The sequence below is a fragment of the Narcine bancroftii genome, chromosome 7 (genome assembly GCF_036971445.1).
Source record: "Narcine bancroftii isolate sNarBan1 chromosome 7, sNarBan1.hap1, whole genome shotgun sequence".
NCBI classification, from domain to species: domain Eukaryota; kingdom Metazoa; phylum Chordata; class Chondrichthyes; order Torpediniformes; family Narcinidae; genus Narcine; species Narcine bancroftii.
The window spans coordinates 198262787-198287226 of record NC_091475.1 but is presented as its reverse complement, the minus strand read 5'-3'; the positions used below and the strand labels follow the sequence as shown (position 1 = coordinate 198287226).

Genomic DNA, 24440 nt, shown 5'->3' with positions numbered 1-24440 from the left:
CCTAAATACAATTAACTAAAAGAAAACAAAGTTAAATGATTGTGAACATTTCAGCTTGTGTTGGTGTTATAGCTAACTTTACTTCTCTGTCTGGGCAATTTTTTAATCTAATATTCTTGCTGAGACCATACAACATTGCCTTGTGGTGACCTGTTTCTCCCAGCATATTTTACATCCCAGTGAAAGGAAATGAGTAATTTCTTTGTTACTTTCACAGTCAATCAAACAAAAAAGCAAGACTTTGTGTGCATCAGGCATTATAATGTTATATAATACTTAGCTGATGCATTTCATTGATAAAAGTGTTGGTAACTATGTACTATGTACTATGCATTGTCTGATTGGTACACATTATCCATGCTTGTAAACAATTTAAAATGGGGTCAAAGGATGAGAAAGTGATTTCATAAATTAAGTGAAATTGCAGTCACAAAAGAGTTATATTTGGTTTAAAGCTAGGATAAAGGGCTGGAAAGGGGCATGTTTGGCTTGGTAGGTAATTGGAAAGCGAACATATTCTGTAGCATTTGAAGTTAGGAGGCGCTGAGACCTTCCGTTCAACAGGACATGTTACTCTTGAATGTAATTGGATTGTAGGACGCAGAGGTGTGGTAGCGGGAGTGGCCCTTTCTCCCACCACTAGCCCTGAACTCACTCCAGTAACTTGCAGAAAAAATGGATGGACACTCTAGATCAAATCTGGAAAATTCCCACATTTGGCAGAAGACAGTTTAATAGAAATTCTTAATAATAATAAATGGTCAAAAATAGGGCTCTATTCTGCCCAGGGTAGGGTTTGAGGTATGGTTGGGGGGGGGGGTGGGAGATGTGATGTAAAGAGAGTTGGGAGTGTTGCTGAGGCACTGTTGGGTCAAGATTGACTGCCTTAGATCTGGGCGGCGGTGGGGTGGGGGGGGGGGGTGTGGAAGGTGTTGATAAACTAGTGGGTAGGATTGTCCAGGGTTTGTTGGAGGTGGTACCAGGATTGGGCTGATGGTGGCAGGAGTATGTACTGAATCAAATAGTAAATGAATGGGCCTGGATTGGTTAGGTGATGTTTGAGAGTTTTGATGGACAAGGTTGGGGATAAATTGCTATCCAAAAATGCCAGCTAAGTCAATCACCTGCAGGAAACAATTGGATTCTCAGCTTGGCTTAGGATATTGACTATGTCTTTTTATTGAGCTCAATGGAGCCAGGCCTCATGGATGTTGTGAAAGGGTCAGTATGATTAACCCAATCCAGTGAAGGTCCAAGAAGTGCCTTTCTCTTGAATATGGCACCTCATTCAACACCAGTATGCATGTCAATAATTTATGCATCAGGTTCATGGAAGTATCTGAACAGAAGATTGCTTCGTACTTAAGTCTTAGTTTTGCCATGTGATAAAGTCTGCAGCCTTTTGTCAAATATGTGTGGCATTTGTCGTATCAAAGCACTTCAACCTCAGATGCCAAGTCAAGTTTATCATCATCCAATTGCACAACTCAATGAACCACATTCTCCAGTCCTCAGTGCAAAACAGGCACACACACATACATCTACATATGCAGGACAAGTATTCGTATACACAGACAAATAAATATTGATTTGTAAATATGAGTCTCGAGCCCCTTTTCCACTGGCATCCCAGTTAATTGTCCCAGGATAGGAAGCCCTTTGTACTATTTCCACTCGGCCTCCCTTATCTAGGACACAACTCATCCCTGGGGATTGGAGTGCTCTATCTTCAATTGGAAATGGGTGACTTTCTGTTGTCCCTTTTCCACTGGTTTTATCAGCAGGGGTTGAAATAGTTAATCCACAGCATGAAATTATGTCATTTGATGCCGGCATTCGGACAGTGTTCCTTTTCCACTGGACCCTGTCCCCGTTAATTCTTGGGACAAGGTGCCAGGAGAAAAGGGGCTTTGGATGGTTAGTATGACCATTTCCTCTGGCCGTTCAGTGTTCTCACTGCCTGTGGGACGAAGCTGTTCCTCAGCCTGGTAGTGCTGGCTCTGATCCTCCTGTACCTCTTTCCTGACGTGAGCAGCTGAAAGATGTGTGTGGAGTGGAAGGTGGAAGGAGTCCTCAATAATTTTGGGTGTCATTTTCAGACAACAATCCTGGTAGATCACATTGATGGGGGAATGGAGTCTCCAGTGAACCTCTCTGCCACTCGCGATCCTGTTGATTGATCTCTGATTCATTTTTCTGACGCATTTGTACCACACTCATGTAGCCAGCCAGGACACTTTTGCTAGAGCACTTTTAGAAGGTTGACATAATGGTGGCCAGTAGCCTTACTGCTTCAGTCTTCTCAGGAAGTGCAAAGCCATCCCTCTTCCCTTTGCTTGCAGGTGTGCCCTCCCTCCCTCATCCACTATTACTTCCTCCCTGTGGGACCGTGCTTGTCCTCATGCCCCTCTGCTGGCTCCCCTCCTCCCCCACTATCTTGTTCAGGCGCCTGCCTACATATTTTCATATCTTGAAGGGCCCAAGCCCAAACATTGGGTTTGCTGTTTGACCTGCTGAGTTTCTCCAGCATTGTATTTTTGCTGCAGTTTTTCTGACAAGTGAGGAGATATTGAGTGCCCACGTTAGGTCACTAGTTAAGTGAACTTCACCACAACAGAATTGTTGATATGTAATGGAGGGTGGTCATGTTGAGATTCAATTTGTTACTCTCGCACCATACTGTGAAACTTTCCATTTTTCTTGCTTTTTTTTGTCAAGAATAAATAAATTTTTAGATGGTTCTGTTTGGCTTTCTCTTAAAACATTTTTGGAGAGAATTTGCTTTTGCTTCTAGTTTCATCATGTTTCCATACTTTCCAAAGTAACAAGTGGGTTTAGCTTGATTTATAAAAATAAAATTTGGCAGAGTTAAAAGAACCATTTTGGTTCACAAGGGGAGCCTTTTGGCACCACAAGTATAAGTAACCATCTTTGGAGTTTTCCTGTTACTTAAAATCTGAAAAATGTGTTCCAGTTCAGTTTTTTTTACTTTTCACCAGAGAACTTCCTTCCAGCCCATGAAACCTCTGCTCTTCAATGGCACCCAATTAACCCTGTAAATTTTGGCGAGTGGGAGGAGACCAGAGCACACGGTTTAAAAACCCACATGGGGAGACCACACCAATTCCTTACAGGCAACAGTGATTTGAACCCGGGTCGCTGGTGCTATAATGGCATTGTGCTTTCCGCTATGCTATCCGTGCGACCAAGTCGTACTAAATGCCTGCAGCATCCAATGCCAGAGAATAAATGTCAATTGCTAAGAAGCAGAGAGATTATTTTTTCCCCGAGCTTCAATTACACTGTGATAATTGATTATAAAGTAGCATTGTCACGAGAGAATTTCAGACTTGTAATCACAAATGTCAAATATTATGCTTCTGTTAATTTGCGTTTTCCATTGAGTACATTGCTATCATTCTGTGACATTCCTTCTAAAACATTCTATGAACATCCACATAACTGCTTTGCTTGATGAGCTGTCATTTTTTTTTTGTTTATTGATTAAAACAAAAGTGCAAAGCAAAGTAGTCTGAAGGAGATTAAAGAATAATAATACTTCAGGAAAAAAAGGTTGTTTTCCAAGCAACTGGTGTTAAAAATTTTCATATTGAAATCTCACCCCAGTTGCATTACAGATGTCCACGTTTATTGGATTGTGACGAAGTGCATGGTAACACTGAATCACTTCAGCGGAAGCAGCATTTATTTAAAGAACCGAGCTTTTTCACACGGGCTTACCAAATGATTCAACGGATAGTGGCTTTACTGCAGGGTTGTATTCCTTGTTGGTTTGTCAGTTTCATCAAAAGGTTACGTGCCATTGTTTACTGTAGGTAAGTTTTGAGTGGCTGAATTATCGGACTTCCTGTGTATTTGAAAAAGCTAACAGCTGGTCCTGAAAAACATAGGGTTGCAGCAAGTTGTCACAGCAGAGAGTGGGGAAAAACAACACCCACTCGATGCGATTATAGACCAGACTCATTTATTGCACTCTCTGCTCCGGCTTATATAGGCCCAGTTTCTCGCTGCAGGTTTTCCTGGTATTGTCGGCGGAAGTGACAACAGCAGTGTTCCGGTCGTTGATTGGTTTGATGTTCCTGCCGCGTGGGCAGTCGGCCGAAGAGAGGGGCCATTAGCCTGTGCGGTCGCCACATTCGACCACCATTTTGTGTGTCGGGCTGCCTCCCGGGTAGTGAGCCACTACACGGTCCCGCCCTCCCAGAATCGGCGCTCTGAGTATTGTCCTTTGCCTTTGGCGGCCTGCCCTGCTTTGCGGGGCCAGTGTAGTGACTGGCTGGCTGGTGTCCATGTGCGCTGGCTTGAGGCAGTTGATGGTGAAAGTCTCTTCCTTACTACTGATATCTAGCACGCATGTGGACCCGTTGTGCCTGATCACTTGGTAGGGCTCCTCGTATGGTCATTGCAGGGGCAAGTGGTGTGCTCCCCGTTGTACAAAGATGTATTTGCATGTCTTTAGGTCCTTGGAGATTAATGTCTTTGGTTGGCCGTGCGACAAAGGCTGTGCTGGGGCTAAGTTGCCTACTTGCTCCCTTAGCTTATCCAACCTTGCTGCGGGTGGTTCTTCTGAGTCCTTGGCAGTGGCCAAGAACTCCCCTGGAATGACTAATACACCATTTCTACCACCGAGGCATTTAAATCCTCCTTCGGTGCTGTCCAGATACCCAGGAGGACCCACGGTAGCTCATCTGTCCAATGCGGTCCCTCGAGTCAAGCCATCGGAGCTGCCTTCAGATGTCTGTGGAACCCCTCAACCAACCCATTGGCCTGTGTGTGATATGCCATTGTGTGGTGGTTTTCAGAAGGTTGGCCAGTGCTGTCCAGAGCCCTGAGGTGAATTTTTCACCCCTATCAGAAGTCATATGCTCCGGTACCCCAAACCTTGCTACCCAGGATCAATGGTCTGGTGCAGGACTTAGTAGTTGTTTCCACCTGAGGAACCGCTTCTGGCCACCTTGTAAAGCGGTCAACCATTGTCAAATGTACCTTGACCCCGAGAAGACTGGCAGTGGTCCTACAATGTCAATTTGGACGTGACTGAGCCTTCACCATGCTGGTTCAAAGGAGCGTCTGGTTGCCTGGGCCAATGGAGATGTTCTCTAACCTGAGCTCTGAAACCGCCATTTTGTACCCGGGAATCTCAGGGTCTGTCTGTTGTGCTTTAGCCAAGGCCACATAGTCTATCCCCAGAACAAGGTCTGGATGGCCTGAATCGCCGGTCGTGACAGCGCGTCAGCACTATGTTTTCTATGTCCATGGTAAACTTTGATATGTAGGACAGGTTTGTTGCCTGGCTAACCACAGGTCCGAAACATTGTTGAAGGTGAAGATGAGCGGTTTGTGGTCTGTGAAGATCTTGAATTTGCCTCCCCTCCAAAAAAGTCTCTGAAGTGTTGGACCGCCAGGTAGAGTGCCAAGAGTTGAGTTCAGGTGGCCGGAGATGTCTGTTTAAAAAAAATGCTAAGGACTCCCAATGTCCTTCAATCAACTGTTCAAGCACACCGCCGTATTGGAGACGTCTACTGTGAGGGCATTCGGGGCATCTGTCCCTGGGTGTACCAGGAGCATAGAGTTGAAAAGAGCATCTTTTCCTTTTTGGCATCCTTAAGAACTCGAACAGCCCAAAGGGGGTGATGATTGCAGTTTTAGGGATGTCATCAGGGTAGACTAGTGTTTGATAATAGCCCCTGATAAAGTCGACCTTGAAAAATATTTGCACCCCTTTTTAGATTTGCAGTGAAATCCTGTATATATGGTATAGGACATCTGGTGTGGTGGTTTTGTTGAGGCAGTGGTAGTCTTCACATGGCCTCCACCTTCACGCTGCCCTTGGTATGATGTGTCAGGGGGAGGCCCAGGGACTATTGGACCGCTGCACTATTTACAACTCCTCCAATTTTTTTTTAATTCCTCTTTTGCGAGGTTGAGTTTCTCGGGAGGAAGGCAGCGCGCCCTAGTGTGGAGTGGAAGTCTAGCTGTCAGGTTGTGGTGCTGTACCCCGTGCTTGGGTTTGGCCGAGGTAAACTGGGGTGTCACGATGGAAGGAAATCCTGCCAGGATGCCTGTGAACACGTTTTTGGTCACCTTGACAGAGTCAAGATTGGTAGTCTGGCCTCACCCAGGGAGAAAGTCTGGAAACGCTGGCCTTTGAGGTCCACTAGCAGACAGTGGGCTTGGAGGAAGTCTGACCCCAAGAGTGGTTGTGCTTCCACTGCCAGTGTAAAACTCCATGTGAATCTGCTGTTGCCAAAATGGAGTGGGATGGCGCAGGTGTCAAAGGTCCTTATGTTGCTACTGTTCACTGCCCTCAGGGCTGGGGCTGGTTTCCTATTTCGGGTGTCATAGGCTGAGGGGGTTAAGGATGCTAACCTCGGCACCTGTGTCAACTGGGAACCACCGTCCTGAGATGTGGAGGAGGCTGTCTTGTTGTCCAATCACTGTAGCTACTAGCAACGGTTGGCCACAGCATTTCCTTGAAACGTGCAGGGGGGGTGGCATCGGCAGGTCTCTGTAGCCCATCTTAGATGGTAGAAGCAGTACTGATTGGTGGGGGAGTCCACTTGCATTACTGATAGTTGTTGTGGCCTTGGAATTATATGCATACATAGCCTAGCGATTTGCTCCACTATGAAGCTGCCGTCCCTTTTTGCTCTACAGAGTACGTATGCCTGAGCGGTGAATTTCCTGGGGTCACTGAAGTCCTCATCCTCAGGCAGCTGTTCCAGAAAAAAACTGCTCAAAAAGCAGACAAGGCTTGTGCTCCTCAGCCAAGGCCAGCATGTCACTCATGAGGACGGATGAGGCCCTGTCCCCCAGGCCATCCATGGTCAACAGTCGGGCAGCATACTTGTGCCATGAGAGCCAAAAGGTTTGGATTAAAAGCTCTTCAAGGGCCTCATATTTGCCTTGTCTGGAGACTGCTGTAGGAAATCGACTCGTGCTATTGTGTCCTGGTCGAGTGAGCTCACCACATGGTTGTACTTCGTGGCATTGGTGGAGATCTGTCAGAGCTGGAACTGGTCTTTGGCCTGCTCAAACCACACCAGTGGCTGCGCAGACCAGAATGTTGGCAGTTTCAAGGAAACTATGTGTAGAGTTGACTGGTTGGTCATCTTCGTGTCGGGGTCACCAATGTAGCAAGTCACTACAGCAGAGAATGGAAGAAGACACAGACTTGATGCTGTTGTAGACAAGGCTTGTTTATCACACTCTCTGCCCCTGCTTAGATAGACCCAATTTCCCACTGCTGGGCCTGGTTTTCCTGCTGTCGTCAGCGGAAGTGACATCAGCAGCATTCTGGTCCCTCTGCCTGGGCAGTCAGCCAGCCAAGGAAAAAGGCCATTAGTCTGTGCGGGCCTTGTGCAATTGCTGTGTTTGACTGCAATTTTTTTGTGTGTTGGGCCGCCTCATGGGTAGTGGGCTGCAACAGGGTTTGGTTTCATTGACGGCTCTAATTACCATGTTATATTTCTTTTTTTTTCTTCTTCTTTGGCTTGGCTTCGCGGACAAAGATTTATGGAGGGGGTAAATGTCCACGTCAGCTGCAGGCTCGTTTGTGGCTGACAAGTCCGATGCGGGACAGGCAGACACGGTTGCAGGGGAAAATTGGTTGGTTGGGGTTGGGTGTTGGGTTTTTCCTCCTTTGCCTTTTGTCAGTGAGGTGGGCTCTGCGGTCTTCTTCAAAGGAGGTTGCTGCCCGCCAAACTGTGAGGCGCCAAGATGCACGGTTTGAGGCGATATCAGCCCACTGGCGGTGGTCATTGTGGTAGGCACCAAGAGATTTCTTTAGGCAGTCCTTGTACCTTTTCTTTGGTGCACCTCTGTCACGGTGGCCAGTGGAGAGCTCGCCATATAACACGATCTTGGGAAGGCGATGGTCCTCCATTCTGGAGACGTGACCCACCCAGCGCAGCTGGATCTTCAGCAGCGTGGACTCGATGCTGTCGACCTCTGCCATCTCGAGTACTTCGACGTTAGGGATGAAAGAATTTAATTAAATGCAATCAAGCAACATTTTTAATGCCATTAACAGGCACTGCTTGAAATATTCAATTTTTAAAAAGACGTTTTTGCTTGCTGAAACTTCTATCCCATCAGAGCCTTGATTTAAAAATCTGTGCTCTTCATGTTCTTTGGCACAAACTCTGTACCTCACTGTTGTCTGCTATTTCTTCAAGGAACAATATTCTGACCTCCCCTTTTCTCTGCCCCCTCCCTGAATATGGGTATTGGAATACTGTATTATTTGGGTACAGTATTGGAGGCCAGTTTGGTGTCTAAAGAGACAAAAGCTTGAATGAGGATGTGCATATAACCTCCTCCTGAATTCAATATCACTGAAGGTGTGAGTGGGTGCTTCACAAGGGGAAGTAGAACACTAGGAATTGCTGCTTTATTTTATCTGCTTCAGATATCTCCAGGAGGTTTGGGTCAGATTGAGTTCATAGTTTAGAACAATGGTTCTCAACCTTTTTCTTTCCACTTGCATACCACTTTAAGTAAATCCCTATGCTGTCTGTGCTCTGTGATTACTAAGGGATTGCTTAAGGAGGGATGTGAGTGGGAGGGGAAGGTTGAGAGTCACTGCTCTAGACCCAATTGTTACCGAAATATTTTGCTTGAGAAAGATTGCCTTTGGAGTTATGAAACTGTGCACCTAATAATGAGTCAATTAGGTACAATTGAAGCAGTAGTTTTCGGGGGGGCGTGGCAAGATGGCGTAGGGAGCGGACATGCATTCCCGGTCTTCCCCCAGGCAGTTATATAAATGCCCGTTTTAAGAATATTTCTTTTCTGTTAAAAGTCTTTGTTTTGTTTATCAATTGTTTTTAGTTTAAAATGGCAACAAAGATTAAGGAAAATAGAGTTCAAATACAGAACAAAACTACACTCTCCGACTCTGGAAGAAACTCGGCCTACTTGCCCAGACAGAACCACGGAGTCAAGGCTGGAATCTTCTTAAGAACGGAGCTCATTAATTGGACTGTCGGATAAGCTGGCCTTGGACACCCCTCTGAAAGATGGTGATGAATATTGATTTGAAATGTTTTATGAAGATAAATTGCAGTAATTGGCATTGGTTGCCCGTGAGTTTTAAAAATCTAGATAACATTAAAGTTTATTAGTGATTTTTTTTGGATGGAATATCGGAAGGATGAATTTATTATCTATAAATACAGAACAAAATTACATTCTTTGACTTTGGAAGAAATTTGACCTATTTGCCCAGACAGAGCCGGAGTTGGTGCTGGAATTTTCTCAAGAACAGAACTTATTAAAGTTGATTTCGGACTCCTTTTTGAAAGATGGCGACGAATGTTGATTTGAAATATTTGAAATATTTTCTGAAGATAAACATATATATGGAACTCCTTGACCTGCAATAAGGTTTATCAGTGATTTTTTTTTTGGATGGAATATTGGAAGAGTGAATTTATTATCTGTGAGTATGTATACATTGCAAACAGATTTTAATAGTTTTGAAAAGGTTTTTTTTAAACTAAACAACAAGATCAGTTTAATATTGAGAAAATTGGAAAAAACGGAAACTTTATTATTAAATTTGGAAATTCAGTAGAAAGAAACTATGAACAAGATTGATGATTTATAAAAAAAGTCGAAGGAGCAATGTCCAAGAAGAGTTAAAAATTTTGAATAAGTTTTTCTTGAAAACAAACAATAATTTCAACTGAACATTGAGAAGATTGACAAAGTGGAAAATTTGGTATTAAATTGGGAAACACAGAAGAAAGAACTTATGAATAACATTGATGCTTTAGAAGATCAAGACCGAAGGAATTATGTTCAAGAAAATTTTAAAAGATTTGAAAAAAACTTTTTTTGAAAGTAAGCTACAAATTCAACTTGAGACTGAGAAGAATGGAAGATTCGGTGTTGAACTGGGATGTTCAGAGGTGTTTTAATTCAGTGGATGAAATTCAGGAAGACTTGAAAAAAAAATTTTTTTTTAACTTTTATTGATTGTAAACAATGTTTAACTCAGTGTTGGGAGGGTGGAAAGGGTGCAAAATTTAATATTAAGTTTGGATTTTCAAAAAAAAAAGTTTATGAATAAGATTGGTTAAATTGATGGACCGGGGTTTTATGGATATAAGAAATGATGATTTTTCGGTTTAAACGTGTATTTTGTCTGCCTGGGGTGGGGGGGGAGGGAGTGGTACTTCTCTCCCGAAAGTCATATGCCTCTTGTGGTTTATACCACACCCATTTGGGTTTTTGGGAATTAACCACCACAAGGTGGTTTCCTAAGGGGTTAGGGGAGGTGGGGGGGGGTGAAAATTTGAAAATTATTTAGTATCTATTATGTAATATTATACTAAGTCAATTTGAAATGAATGTATGGAGATACTATAAATAAATTTTTTTTAAAAAAGCAGTAGTTTTCAAAATTTTTCTTTCCCCCCCCCTCATACCACCTTAAGCAATCCCTTACTAATCACAGAGCACCTGTGGCAGGGGGATTACTTAAAGCGGTGTGTGAGTGGAAAGAAAAAAGGTTGAGAACCACTGGTTCAGAAGGTTTGAAAACCGCACATAGAGAAAAAGAACAGCAAAGCAGTTGAATATAACTTGTAAACATGCCAGGCATGGAACTAAATGTCTTGAATTCAGTAAATTTTTTAAATTTGTGGTTTCTTGGAGATTTTCCTTAACAGATAATCCAGTTATCTGAAGCCAATCCTAACGCATAGTGGTCCTCCACTCACTGCCACTCTACCTAGCTGGTGTGGTCCAATTGCCCGGTGTCTGACTAGTCCTCAAGCATATGAGGTAGGTACCAGCTTACTTTCCCCCCCTATATTCCTCCCAAAGGGTGTTTTCTAATTAATGAAATGAGTGAAGATTATTTGTAGGAAGGGATATTTCCAGCTGAGTTTATTTTTGATAGTTACACGTCTTTCGAAGTAGTCTATTGCAACATCAACTATCAACATTGTGCCCACTTGCACAAATAGCAAGTAATAGGTAAAAGTACTTGTTCCTTCACCAATATTTTAAGAATATAGAACAGAAGAGCACAGGAACAGGCCCCCAAGGCTCACAATATCTGCACTGAACATGATGCATAAATTAAAGTAAAACTGCCTCTTGTACATGAGGACAATTTCTCTGTCTATTCATGTGTCTATATAGAAGCCTCAAACACGACTGTTATCTGCTTCCACCATTACCTCTGGCTGCCTATTCCAGGCCCTACTACTCTCTATATAAACAAAACTTGTATCTGCATCTTCTGTAAACTCCTCCATTGCCTTCCCCCCCACCAACCCCCCCTTTAAATGAATGTACTCTACCAAGTAAAGGTTTTACACAAGGAAAAAGATTCTGACTGCCTATCTTATCTGTACCTCTCAAAATGCTGGTCTTCCCTCTGCCTTTGACTCTCCGGAGAAACAACTCAAGTTTGTCCAACCTCTCCTCATTGTTCCTACTTTATTTTTATATCAATGTTTTTCCATCTTATTTGGGGTGTGGGTATGCTGGCAAGGTCAGAATATATTGTGGGATGGTGGTTGTGAGTTCCTGCCTCGAACTGCTGTATTCCTTCTGTGTCCAGTCCCTCTCGCCCTATGTTATGCAGTCCCAATATCAGGCTGAGGGCAGTAGATCAAAACTAGATGAGAATTGGTGGCTTTCAGCTGCAGCCTAGTTCTATTCCTCCATTCTCTAACCTTGTGACTTGACACATTGCCCACTCTACCATTGCAACCAATGCAGTGGACCTGGTGATGGGTGTCAAATGTGCAAAGCAGCATGCTCTAAATCAGTGGCTTTCAAACTTTTTCTTTCCATTCACATACCACTTTTAAGTAATCCCTCTGCCGTAGATGCTCTGTGATTCGTAAGGGATTATTTAAGGTGGTATGTGAGTGGAAAGAAAAAGTTTGAAAACCACTGTTCTAGATCAGCCATTCTCAACATGGCTCCAGGCCCTCTAGGGACCACAGCACATTTATGCAGTCTGTAGATGTAGGGAAGAAACCAATCAAACCTGACACTTTCATAGGGAAGGGGGGGCCCATAAACTTTGAACAGAGTACTAAGGGGACCATAGCCAATAAAAGGTTGAGAATGGCTGCTCTAGATGGTCCTAAAAAAAAATCCAAATCAAATAAAAACATTACTTTATCCAGTAACTAACAGTGGTTAGTTAAAAAACTAATGGGAGGGTAAATTCATGGACAATTTCCTCCCTGAATGATAGCTGAACCAGAATGAGATGCCGGCAGATGCATCATGTTTGATCCAAGTTGGCTTCCACTTTAAGGTCTTCACCATCAACCTGTGCAAAGAAATAGCTAAACTCATTGGATATGTCGAAGGTAATGAGAGTCTGAATGACATCTTGAATATAATGTTACACGTTTGTGATTCCAGCTGATCCATTACAGATACCAATGGCATCTATACCAGTTATCCAGGTATATCTTGTTCACAATAAGCATTCATCCATACAGTTAAATGCTGTGTCATGACATTGCCTTGATCATGAGTAAAGTAATATCGAAGGTTGACCAATATTTTGTTGAGTACACTTATTCCCCTCCAACCTGTTCACCAACCAATCTTCAGTTTCAACTTCTGTCTTGGGTAAACTTATACCTCTCACTTTGTTCGTTTTAGATTGGTCATAGTGTTTGAGCTACCGAAAGAAAATAGACACACACACACCGAGAGCAGTTCAGTTTATACAAGGCTTTATTACTAAATCTAAAGCTGAATTCACACTACAATATGCAAGTCCTTCCCAATTATACTTATCAACGCCTGGACTGGTCCCAACTGCCGAAGGGAGGCAACGACTGCAAACTTGTAGTAGGTTGTCGGGGCGCCGGTAGCAGCTTCTCCACCTCCCTCGACCGGGACGTTAGCTGGACTCTTGAAGTTCTTCTTCTTGCTGAGAGATGTTACCACCTCTTGGAGAGTCTCAAACTTCAGCAGTGGGACCATGGCTTATTATATTACCCCAAAAGTTGTTTACTTCAGAACTTATCTTTTTGAACAAATGATTTAATTATCTTCAAGGTCTCCTGACAGTCTGCGACCAACAAAAGGAAACTGCATCTCTAGGCCTCATGGTGGAATTTGGATAATGTCTACTGATTCATATGCATCCCTGGGCCGCATAGTGTAAATTAGATAATGTCTTCTGATTCAACTGGCATCCTGGGCCCCATGGTGGAATTTAGGTGTGTCTACTAAATATGCATCCTGGGCCTCATGGTGTAAATTGGATTATGTCTGCTGATTCTAAACAGGTTCTCAGCCTTGCAGCTGCAGAAGTAAAATAACACAGTTTAAATCTTCCATTACAACTTCATGAAGACCAGTCATCCACAGGCCAACTTGCAATTTTGATCCAAAAAAAAGTTCTCGAGCTGAATTTCAGATGAGAGGGACTGCACTTGCTCGATAAGGCGTAGGGACCAGCTACAATATATAGTTGGTTAAAATGGTTAATCAGTGTTTTGAGAAGCAAAGACTGGAGATGCTGGAATCTTGAACCAACAATGAGAAACTGGAGAGACTCAGCTGGTCAGCAATGAGGAGAAATGGACAGACTGCATTTCAGGATGGGCCCCTTTTAAGATAGGTTGGGGTGGAAGTGAGCAGGGAAGAGGCCAAGGATACTGGTTTTGCTGATGTTGAGCTCAAGGTTGTTGTTGCTGTTAAACCATTCAACAACATTCAAGGAGTGTTTGAATTCTAAAAGAATAGAGGAACACCTATATCTGTCCTGGTCAGGGTTGTCCATGCCTCCCCTAACGTGCCAGGTCCTGAATTTCATGGTGAAATGACGAAGGTGGCTGTGCAGGATTTATTTTCATGTGTGATGGCTGTTGCCCACCAGCTGCTAAGTAGAATTAAATGCATGGACACACCTGTTCATGAATACTGTCTACCTTATTATTTGGATGTATGCCTTGAGCAGAAATATTGTTTCAGATTGGCAAGAAAGACGGTGAGGAATTTTGAGTTAGGAGGAATATTTCTGCTATACACAGCTCTGAACTTGGATGTTTTAAATTTGTCTGATAGTATTGTGACAGATTATGTTATTTTATATTGTATATATGTTTTAAAGGAGAAAAATTGTGGGTTTTATTTTAATTAGATCACAATAAGATACAAATACTTCACAACACAGATCTCATTTAAAATGCCAGAGCTCTGCTCAAGCCAAGCTCTTTGTAAAGACGATGGAAACTGTTTTGCTGAAGGGCTTCACAAGTAGGTGTTAATTGGACACGCAACAGATGAATGGACTCAGAAGATTGGGTCTGGTGCTGCAATCTGTCTGAATGCAATTTGCTGTTTTAGGAAGGTCATGTGGTTTTGTAAACAGAAAGAGAGAGAGAGAGAGAGAGAGAGAGAGAAGGCTTCAGAAGCGGAAGCAGCCCTTTGAATTGCCGGTCAGGTGGCAGCGCTAAAAGCCCAGCACTGGCCACCTGAAGGGACAGCTGCACCGGATGCGTCTTTGAGCGCACTCCGGCTCCTGTCCCTTTGGGCTGTCAGGCTTGGGATGGCTGGCTGTCAGAGCTGGGACAGTCGGCGCGGGACGTCCCCACACTGATACTGCTGCCTGTTCTCCCAACATCCTGACATGAGTCCCCACACTGTGGGGCGGCCGGCGTGGGCTGTCGGATGTCTCCACAGTGTGGGGACTCATGTCAGACTGTTGGGAGAGCGGGGCAGCAGTATCAGTGTGGGGACATCCCCGCGCTGACAGCCCATGCTGACTGTCCCTGGCCTGACATCCTGCGCCGGGGGCAAGGGGAGCTGTCAGGCGCTCGCCAGCTGACTGTCATCCCCTTAGCGGCCACTTTCAGATAGCTGGATTCATGTGTATGTGGGGGACCTCAGTGATCCGACGATTATTCCTCCCGGAGGAAGGTTACAAAGTCGCTTCTCAGGCGCCTCCTGTGCTTTCAAGTGGCCTTCCGACAGCTGCATATTGGCATAATATGCGGCTTTACAATTGGGGATTTTGGCCACCTGAAAGTGTCTAGAGAGTCAGGAGACCAAACAGGCTTTCTTTGCAGTGGCTTTTGGAAGCTCATTTGAAACCCCATTTTGAAGATGGGTTGTGAGTTCTTAGTTCAGCCTGTTCAAAGCCCCTGTGGTCCATAAAAGAGAAGAGGGCTGGCTGTATGATGTTTCACTTGACATGAGGGAAACAGAAAAAGAACCCTGTGGTGACCTGAAAAAAAGAGGTTATCATCTGGAAAACCCTGATGGGGCAAGTTTCTTCAGCAAGACATTGGAAGGAATCAGTTTGTGTGTGTCCAACGAGCAACAAATCTCTCTCTGAAAACTGACAAGAACCTTCCTGACTGGTATCCATTTAACTTTCAATCACCAAAGCCTGGTGAACATTATAAATGTTAAATTCTGTGCACAGTCTAAGAATTGCCTCCAACCAGTGAACTTGGAGGAGTGAGAAGTGAGATTGCACTGCGAATCAAATAACTTTTCTGAACTTAGACACACATTACTACATACATGTGCGCTTAGAATTAGAAGGGAGTTAAGTTAATAGTAATAAGTTAAAGTTTTATCCTGTTTCTAGGTTTAAAGAAAATTAAAAGTAACTTTTGTTTAAGTAACCTTTTGTCTTGGTGAATGTATATTGCTGCTGGGTTTTGGGGTCTGCTGGGCCATCACAGGGTACTGTCCCATAACATCTTAAATATCATTATCTTCCAGAATCAAGAACAACTCCGAGACAATGACTCTGATCTCATCCTTAATGATGGTGACCTGAATTTAACCTATGGAGGAAGTACACTAACTGCTAATGGCTCCTCTGGCTCAGGTACTGCATCCGTCAACGTGGACGGCAAGAGAACCAAGAGCATTTCAGAAGATACACTGGAACATGATCTTGGGACAGATGACCACGAACTTATTAGTAGAGGCACCAGATTAGTTTTCCCTTTGGAAGACCATGCTTGACGGCAATTACATCAGTGAGGCACAGAATAGCCCAAGAAGGATCAAAGCCTATTTTGTTCTCAGCAATGAGACTGAACTGGATTACTTGTGTGGTTTATTTTCTCTAACCCCATCCCCCCCACCCCCCTTTCTCCTCAACCTCAGCTCAGCTTTTACAGTGCAAGAATGTCAAAGCATCTGTGTGTGGCATTTCATTAAGCTTTAACATGAGTCTGAAAATGCTTTGACCCTTTACTGTACTGTTGGTGCAGTGCAATTGGCTCATTGATTGACTGATTAGCCTCAACACTGTGATGCTTCTCTCGAGACCCCCAGCTGCAGTGCATGTGTGCTGGTGCGACATGACTGCACTGAAATCGACCTCGCCACCTCATGCTGTCAAGGTCTGGAATTGTCATCACCAGCCTCCAGGCTCGGATAAAGAGCAGATGTGGTGTGTACGGACTGTGCACATTTTCAATCACAGAGAAGTGTCAGTCATCTCTTTTCTGCCACTGGAAGTGTCACCGAGTGAGCAGAGTTCGAGGCACCTGTTTTGGTTTGCACTTTTTACCTCCTCCCCAGTCATGGGATCACAAGTACGCGCTTGCACCACTATTGAAGCTGCACCCCGTGGTGGTCCAACTTCAGGTGACTGGCATTTACAGGAGGTCAGTCTGAGTGGGGAAAAGGCTATTAAAACCTCAGTGAACTGTGAAATGGAATTTTGTCTTTCAAGGATTGCGTGATAGAAAAGGACTCTAAGCTTACTTTCTAATCTGATGGCACATTGTTTCCTGCTGTTGTGAAATTCACCTGTGAGCTTCCATTAGTGCAGCGACTCCTTTGTCCTTTTGTCAGTATATTTTCAATGTCTTCATAAGATGTTCACTGTTTTAATATTGTTAACTAATGATTAATTTAAAGAAAGGAAGCTATAAAGCTTGTTTGTACATAATTACATATGAGAGAAGTAAACAGATTTTGATTTTTTTTCTAAATTCACTGAACATGTGCTACCACAATACAAAACATTTTTTAAAGTGCTGTGCTAACCCTGGAGCAAGTAACTGAGTATCTTTTTCTCCCAGTTCCCTTTAAACTTCCCGGACATGGAACGATCGAACCTCCTTCTGATCATTTCTAAATGGTAGCCATTTAAGATGCTGATAAATTGAAATAATGGAGAGGCAAAGAAATGAACAAATTTGTCACAGCTCTTTTATGCCTGTGACATCAGGCATGAGATTATTTACACATTTTCTTTCTTGTATCATTTTAAAGGTTAAAGTTTGACTGGAATTGTGGACCCATGAAACAAGCAGTTGAACAATGGTGAAGGTTTTCTGTGGAGAACCAAACAAAATGGGATTGATTGTTTTCCCTTTATTGCTCCTCATCTTTCCGGAACCACATCAATTATCCATAAAGTTCAGATACTCCAGAATCCTGTTATTTATTCATTCTCCCAGCAGAAATGAATGTCGACTCTTTACCTTGGCATAACAGGTCAAACAACACCCTCTCAATCGTTGTCGAAGGAGAACAGTACATTGAATTGTTCCAAAAATGCTGTGTCTCATATATATTTAAAAATAAAATCAGGTCAAACTACTGTTGTTGAAAGGAGGTAACTTGAGGAATCTTCTACTTCTTCCTGTTCAGTATCATGTTAAACTGAAATTGCATATTGTGGTGAGGGAGGTGGATTCCTCCCCCCCCCCCCCTTGACTGAAGGAAGTGAATGAGAGGCAAAAATGTGGCAAATGTTCAGCATAAATGGAGTTGGTCAGTTTAGGAATTTTGTTCAGCAGTTCCTTAAATAAAAGGAACCTAATCAGGCCTCTTGATCTGTTTCCATTGGTCTGTGTTTATGAAAGCTGGAGGGAAAGTTCTATTGAAACTTGTGTTATTCATGAGCCAAATGAAAGAAATTATGAAGTCTATGTTAGTTTCAGAATTGTTTAAATTATCAAATGTTTGGATTTATCGGAACAGATTGGTTCCTTGAATTTCTGTTTTGTATGCTGCGGGGGGCTTTGAAGGCACTGCACACACTTCCTTTCAATCAGACAAGAATTTATTTTGTAGTTGAAGCCGAGAGTTGTTGTGAATCAGTTGATTTGAATTAATACAGCCCCAAAAGCCTGAAGTTTTGATTTGATGTGTTCCTTTACGTATCCATGATCTTTCATCTGAATGGAAGGACTTGTTATAGAGATTTCAGTTTATTATTTTTAAAGGGCTTTAATTTAACTAAGATTGCAGAGTGCCCAAGCAATTTTTGTAATGAATGTGATTGGGGTCAGGAACTTGGCGAGTGTCATATAGGTTGCAAAACTAGAAGTTGACCTTGAGATGGTCATTGATGACAGTAATCATTTCAAATTGTCTGAACATCCTAAAATTAGGTAGAAATACCAATTTTGATGGAAACCATGGGATATTTGTACTTGTTATGGAAATTTGTTTCTCCTATTGCTGGGTGGCAAGAGGCAGTTTATGTAGATACCTGGGCTTTTGTTAATTGCCAACAACACACTCCCAACATTCCCTTAACTTTTAAAATTGTTTTTAAACATTGTGTTCCTATGGAGGGACCTAGAGATCACTCCATTTTTCCAGATATAAATATAACTAATACACTTTCTGATTTCTCCTTTGTTTGCAAGAACACGTGGATGTAGATGCACACATACATAGCATGGACCTGAATTATCAGGGATTACCTCCACTTAAAACAGCTGAGAAAATGAAAAAGTTGCTCCTTTTGACCCTTCGACATCACTCCATTGTGTCTTTATTTTTAAAAGGGTGTGGCCTTCATGGAAATAAGTCCTTCATCAACCCAGCGAAACGTTGGCCACCTTTTACTTTCTGTAGATACTGCGTGACCGGCTGGGTTTCCTCCAGCAGTTCTGTGCATCTGCAGATTTTCTTGTTTAACAACCTTCATGGAAAGTCTTGGAAATCTTTTCAATCAAACGACCTGTATCTGTTACTGATCTAAATCACATGATCAGCAACAAACTTATTCCTTGCAGCACTTTCACAAATTAAGGGATGGGGAGGACTGCAGCATTTCGAGTATTTTCTCCTGAGTCTAATTGCTCATCTCGTAGAAATTCAGGATAACGAGCAAAGGCGGGAGCTTTGCTTTCAAATTTTCCATCTCTGGAGCAGAAAACAGTCCTTGATCACCACTAGTGCTGGCTATTTGATCCAGTCCATTTCCAATATTCCATCCTGTTTACTCCACTGGAACTGAAAAATATGAGGGGTTTGAAACGAGCAGCTGATTAGAGTGAAGCAATGGTGATAAAAGGCATACAAGATTTACTAAAATGTTTGCTCTTGTGCTATTTTGTGTATATGCTTTTGACCAGCCACTGAACACAAGCTCTTATTTAAAAACCTTCAGATCCACTGTAATACATTCTGCTCTCGAATCTCTGAAATCATTCAAACGTAACATACTATTTTTTTCCCACACAAAAGTACCTATTGCACACAACTGATACAGTCAAAAACACAGTGCTGGAGAAACTCAGAAGGACCAACAGTGTTCTTCATGTAGCAAAGATAAAGATGCCTAACCAACGTTTCGGGCTAGAGCCCTTCATATTATTTCAATACAGTCAGCACTTTACAGTATGAACAAACCATGCATGTGTTTTTTCCGAAACAAGTAACAGGGCAGAAGTTGAAGTTTGCGATGTACAAAGTTTCTGTTTAAATTACAAATTGTAACTGGTTTCAGTCAGGTCTTTATGCATCTTGTGTGATTAGATCTCACTACTTTTGATTTGGATCTTTGCATGAAGGATCAGCCAACTCCCAACAAAAAGACTATATGAGATTCAGAGCAGAAAAAAAAAATCTTGCCAAGTTTCCAACACTTCTTGTGCACAAATCTATGAGGGGAAAGCTTTGGGAAAATGAGAAGTTAGAATAATGGTCTGTATGTTCTTCCTGTAAGTTTTACTGCTGCCATTATCGCCCACTTTTCTTCATTGATACAACCAACAGAGATAGGCAGGAAAAATAAAGTCTGTTTTCCCCCACCCCCCCCCAAATGTAAGCCTGCCTTTGAGAATCTATTTCCAGTGCTTTGTGTGGGGATATTGAGAAAGGCTTAAGCAAATTCAAATGATTACAATTTCTACCTTGGCCTGCTTCATAACTGTGGGAAATGTGTCGAATCCCAAAGAGCATTGAACTTGCACAGGCTTGACAATGTTAAATGCTCTCGCCTTGTGTTCAACCCCAATACACAAGTGGAGGGATGGGGTGCAAAAGTGAATAGGGAGAAGAAAACTGGATACTTTCGGTGCAACAGAAATTTGTATCCTGGCTCCCATGGTAATCAATCCCAGCCAATGGCATCCCCAGTATAAGAGGGTTTGAGGCAGGGCACTGAGCACTTCTTGACCAATCAAATTGCACCTTATTCTTGGATTTTTGAAAGTAAATATTTGTATTTTTTCTGCTGTGCAGGAGATTTGTAGATGTAAGAGTCGCCCACACTAGGTGGTGATGTTAATTCCTGGCTGTGCGGTCCTTTGCATTAGGTTTGAATGTCATTCCCTTGCAAACTAATACCTTTAGGTTTGCTTTTAATTTACCTGAAAGGAAGTGAGAAAATATAATGTTTTAACTCTGATAGAGAATGTGAAACAAATAATAGCAGGAGAGGGGCAAAAGTACAATATTGATTATGAAAATGGCAATTTGCCTCAATCTTGACAAAACTCGCTGAAGCAAAGGCCAGTCATGTTGACAAGTTATCATTCGCTGTTTAATGGTTGCTGTGTGTTGACTCTGAGCTTATTCATGTGCTTGTGCCACTAAAAATAACGATTCCTTATGTCTGGTATGATGCCTTTAAACGATTTCATTACCTAGACCACATGGACCCAAATAATACTGAAATAACCAGCATCCGTTTGTTGAACGGTAGCTCTCTTGACCCTGTGTTTCCAATACAAATGTCAGTTGAGTGGTTTTCCAAATACTAATGTGTACAGCAGTGCAGGTTAATGTACTAATGTAATCAAGACCCTTCATGCATGGTACAAAAATTGTGTATATGTTGTCATAAAAATAAAAATTAATATAAACGAAGTTTTGTGTTGTCCTCGTTTTAGCAAAACGAATTCAATATATTTAGTTTTTTAAAATGGTTTCATCTAATAATGGAGGATAAAGATGCATATTGTGTATTGGATGCATTTTGTGACCATGATTCTCCAAATCTAACATCTAGGAAAAGGTTGTATTTGTGTGGTCAATTTTGAAATGCCCTCTGAAAATGTCTTGCAAGGAACTTGTTTCAAAGGCATTTGTATTTATTACTAATGTAATCCAGTTCCTGAAGAATTGGAGTCGGTGCAGAGGAGGTTCACCAGGTCGAAGAGTATCAGGGCACCACAGGCCTGTGTTCTCAACCCCCTGCTCTACTCACTTGACAACTACAACAGTGTAGCTCGGTCAGACAATAACACTGTCTACAAATATGCTGACGATACCACGGTTGTGGTTTTTATACAAGTTAGAGATTTGAAAACTTGGCTGAATGGTGCCCCAACAACAACCTTGCACTCAATGTCACCAAAACTAAGGAGCTTTCCTTTCGTGAAATCAACAGAGGTATACAATCCAGTGATCAAAGGTGGAGAGGGTGAGCACATTTAGGGTTGTGTGAGTCACCATCTTGGAGGATCTTTCCTGGACCCAACACCTATTTTGCGGAGTTTGCGGAGGTTTGGTATGACATCAGAAACCCTGGCAAACTTCTAGAGGTGTGTGGTAGAAAGTGTGCTGACTGGCTGCATCACGGTCTGGTATGGGAACACCGATACCCCTGAGCGTAAAGCCCTCCAAAAGGTAGCAAACGCAGCCCAGGACATTACAGGCAAAACCCTCCCCACCACTGAGTATATCTACAGGCAATGCTGCTGGAAGAAGGCAGCTGCAATCATCAAGGTCCCGCACCACCCAGCACATGGCCTGGTCTCGCTGCTGCCATCAGGAAAGAGGTATAGGTTTCACAGGTCTCACACCACCAGGTTCAGGAACAGCTGCTACCCCTGTACCATCGGACTCTTCAATGACACTCAATCAGGGACTCATTTAAGGACTCTTGTGCACTTTTTTTTGCTCTCCCTGTATTGCACAGTTTACATTCGTTATCTGTTTATAGTTTTGATTGTTTGTATGTTCACACTGTGTGCAGTTAATTTTTAACCAATTAGTGGTAATTCCATCACACTCACAGGAAAAAGGAATCTCAGAGCTGTTTATTATGTTATGTCTGTTCTCTGATAATCAACCTGAAATCTGATTTCAGAGATAAGGGGGCTGGCCTATGGGGAAAGATTGAGTTGCCTGGGACAATACCTGTTGGATTTCAAAAGAATGCGAGGGGATCCTGGTAGATCAGACTAGAACTAGGAAAAAACTTTAAGATTTGGGGAATAGATTTAGAACTGAGACGGGGAGGAATAGCTTTCCCAAGAGAGTAATAAATCTGTGGAATTCTCTGCCCAAGGAAGCAGTCGCTGCTGTCCTATTTAAGGCAAAGTTAATGAGATTTTTGTAAAGCTGGGGAATTAAGGGTTGGGGGAGGAAAGGCAAGTGGAGCTGAATCCACAGCTAAATCAATTCCGGAGAGGCCTGACAGGTCAGGTGGCTCCTCCCTATTTCTTATGTTCCCATTGTAAGTGCTATATAGTCAGAATAATGTGAAATATTTTGTAACCATGTAAGAATACACCCTTCTCACTGTAGTGCCCCTCTATGGGGCGTATATATATAGGTGAATATAAATAGTCTCCTGAGATGGTGGAAGGCATCAGTAAGTAAGTCTCTTCTGTTATTTGAATCTTGCATCTTTAAGTTATTTAAGAAGCCTCCCAAGTAACACAGAGGCCTAACAATAAGAATGAGTAATGTTATTCCCCAGAGGTGGGTGGAGAAGCTATCCTTGCTGGGATTCAACACCCCTCTCTGTAACTGGATTTGGACTTCCTAATGGAAAGACCACGGTCTGTCCGTGTCAGTAGCAGAACATTGAGCACCATCAAGCTGAGCACTGGTACATTTCGGGGCTGTGTGCTCAGCCTGCTCCTGTTCACATCACAACTGCATCACCAGCTCCAGCTCCAACAGTATCAGCAAATTTGCAGATGACACAACAGTCGTTCGGCCTCTGCAGCAACAACGATAAGAGTCAGAAAATGTCATGAGAGGAACAACCTGAGTCTCAACGTGGACAAGATCAAGGAGATGTCGTGGACTTCAGGAGGACCAGGATCAACCACCCTCCACCACACATCAATAACTGTAGTGGAGGGAGAAGAGAGCAGCAAGTTCTTTGGAGTCCACTTAACTCATGACCTATCGTGGACATACGTCTCCTTCCTTGTCAGGAAGGCACAATAGTGACTTCACTTCCTGAGAAGACTGAAACAGACAAGGCTACTGGCCACCATTGTTGTCAGCCTTCTACAGGAGCTCTGTTGAGGTTGACCTGGCCATGTGGTATAGTTGCTGCAGAGAAATGGATCAGAGATCAATCCACAGGATGATACGAGTGGCAGAGAGGATCACTGGAATCTCTCTCCCCACCCCATCAATGTGACCTACCATGATCTTTGTCTGAAGAGGGCACACAAAATTATTGAGGACCTCTTCCACTCCACACACAGCATCTTTCAGCTGCTCCTGTCAAGAAAAGAGATACAGAAGCTATGTAGTAAGTGGCGGAAATGTTGGAGGAGGATGTGATGGATGCGGGCTGGTGGGGTGGTAGCTGAAGACCAAAGGAATTCCAACCTTGTTGCACTTGGGGGAGGAGGGATCCAGGGAAATGTGCAGGTAATGGAGGATATGCAGTTGAGAGCCGAGTTGATGGTGATGGAAGGAAAGCAGTGTTGTTTGGAAAGGAGCACATCTCTGATGATCTGGCATGGAAGTCCTTGTCCTGGCTGCAGTTGTGAGAGATGGAGGAATCTATCCAACACATCCTCCTCTGCTATTTCTGCCACCTACTTGCATGATCCCACCACTAGACACGTATTCCCCTCTCCTCCTTTCTCTGCATTCCATGGAGACTGCTTCCTCTGTGACTCCCTCGTCCACTCCTCCCTCCCCAATCATCCCCTTTGTATTACCCCTATGACTGCAGGAGATGATCCACTTGTGCCCACACCTTCTCCCCAAACAGTCCTTCTAAATGAAGCAACGTTTCCCTTGTGAATCTGCAGGGGTCATTACTGCATCCATGCTCCATTTGTGGTCTCCTCTATATTACAGAGACTGGGCGCAGACTGGGAGATCACTTTGTTGAGCACCTCGGCTCTATCCACTGCAATAGCAGGATCTCCCAGTGGCCACCCAATTCAATTCCCCATCCCATTCCCTTCCTGACATGTCTGTAACTGCCAGATTGAGACCACCTA

General features: G+C 43.1%; 1 protein-coding gene across 3 annotated transcripts in view; it reads left to right on the top strand.

The window, feature by feature from the left end:
* The window catches only part of slc9a7 (solute carrier family 9 member 7), a 197409-nt gene extending 176307 nt beyond the window's left edge, over positions 1–21102 (top strand). For 2 of the 3 annotated variants that reach the window (XM_069891930.1, XM_069891929.1), the window contains 2 exons: positions 10707–10812; positions 15751–21102. In XM_069891930.1, coding sequence (XP_069748031.1) covers positions 10707–10812; positions 15751–15999 — 355 coding nt within the window. In that variant the 3' untranslated portion in view covers positions 16000–21102. Of the gene's footprint in view, positions 1–10706; positions 10813–12420; positions 12465–15750 lie in introns of all 3 variants that reach the window. The other variant, XM_069891931.1, reaches the window with a different exon arrangement.
* Positions 21103–24440: the final 3338 nt, after the last annotated feature.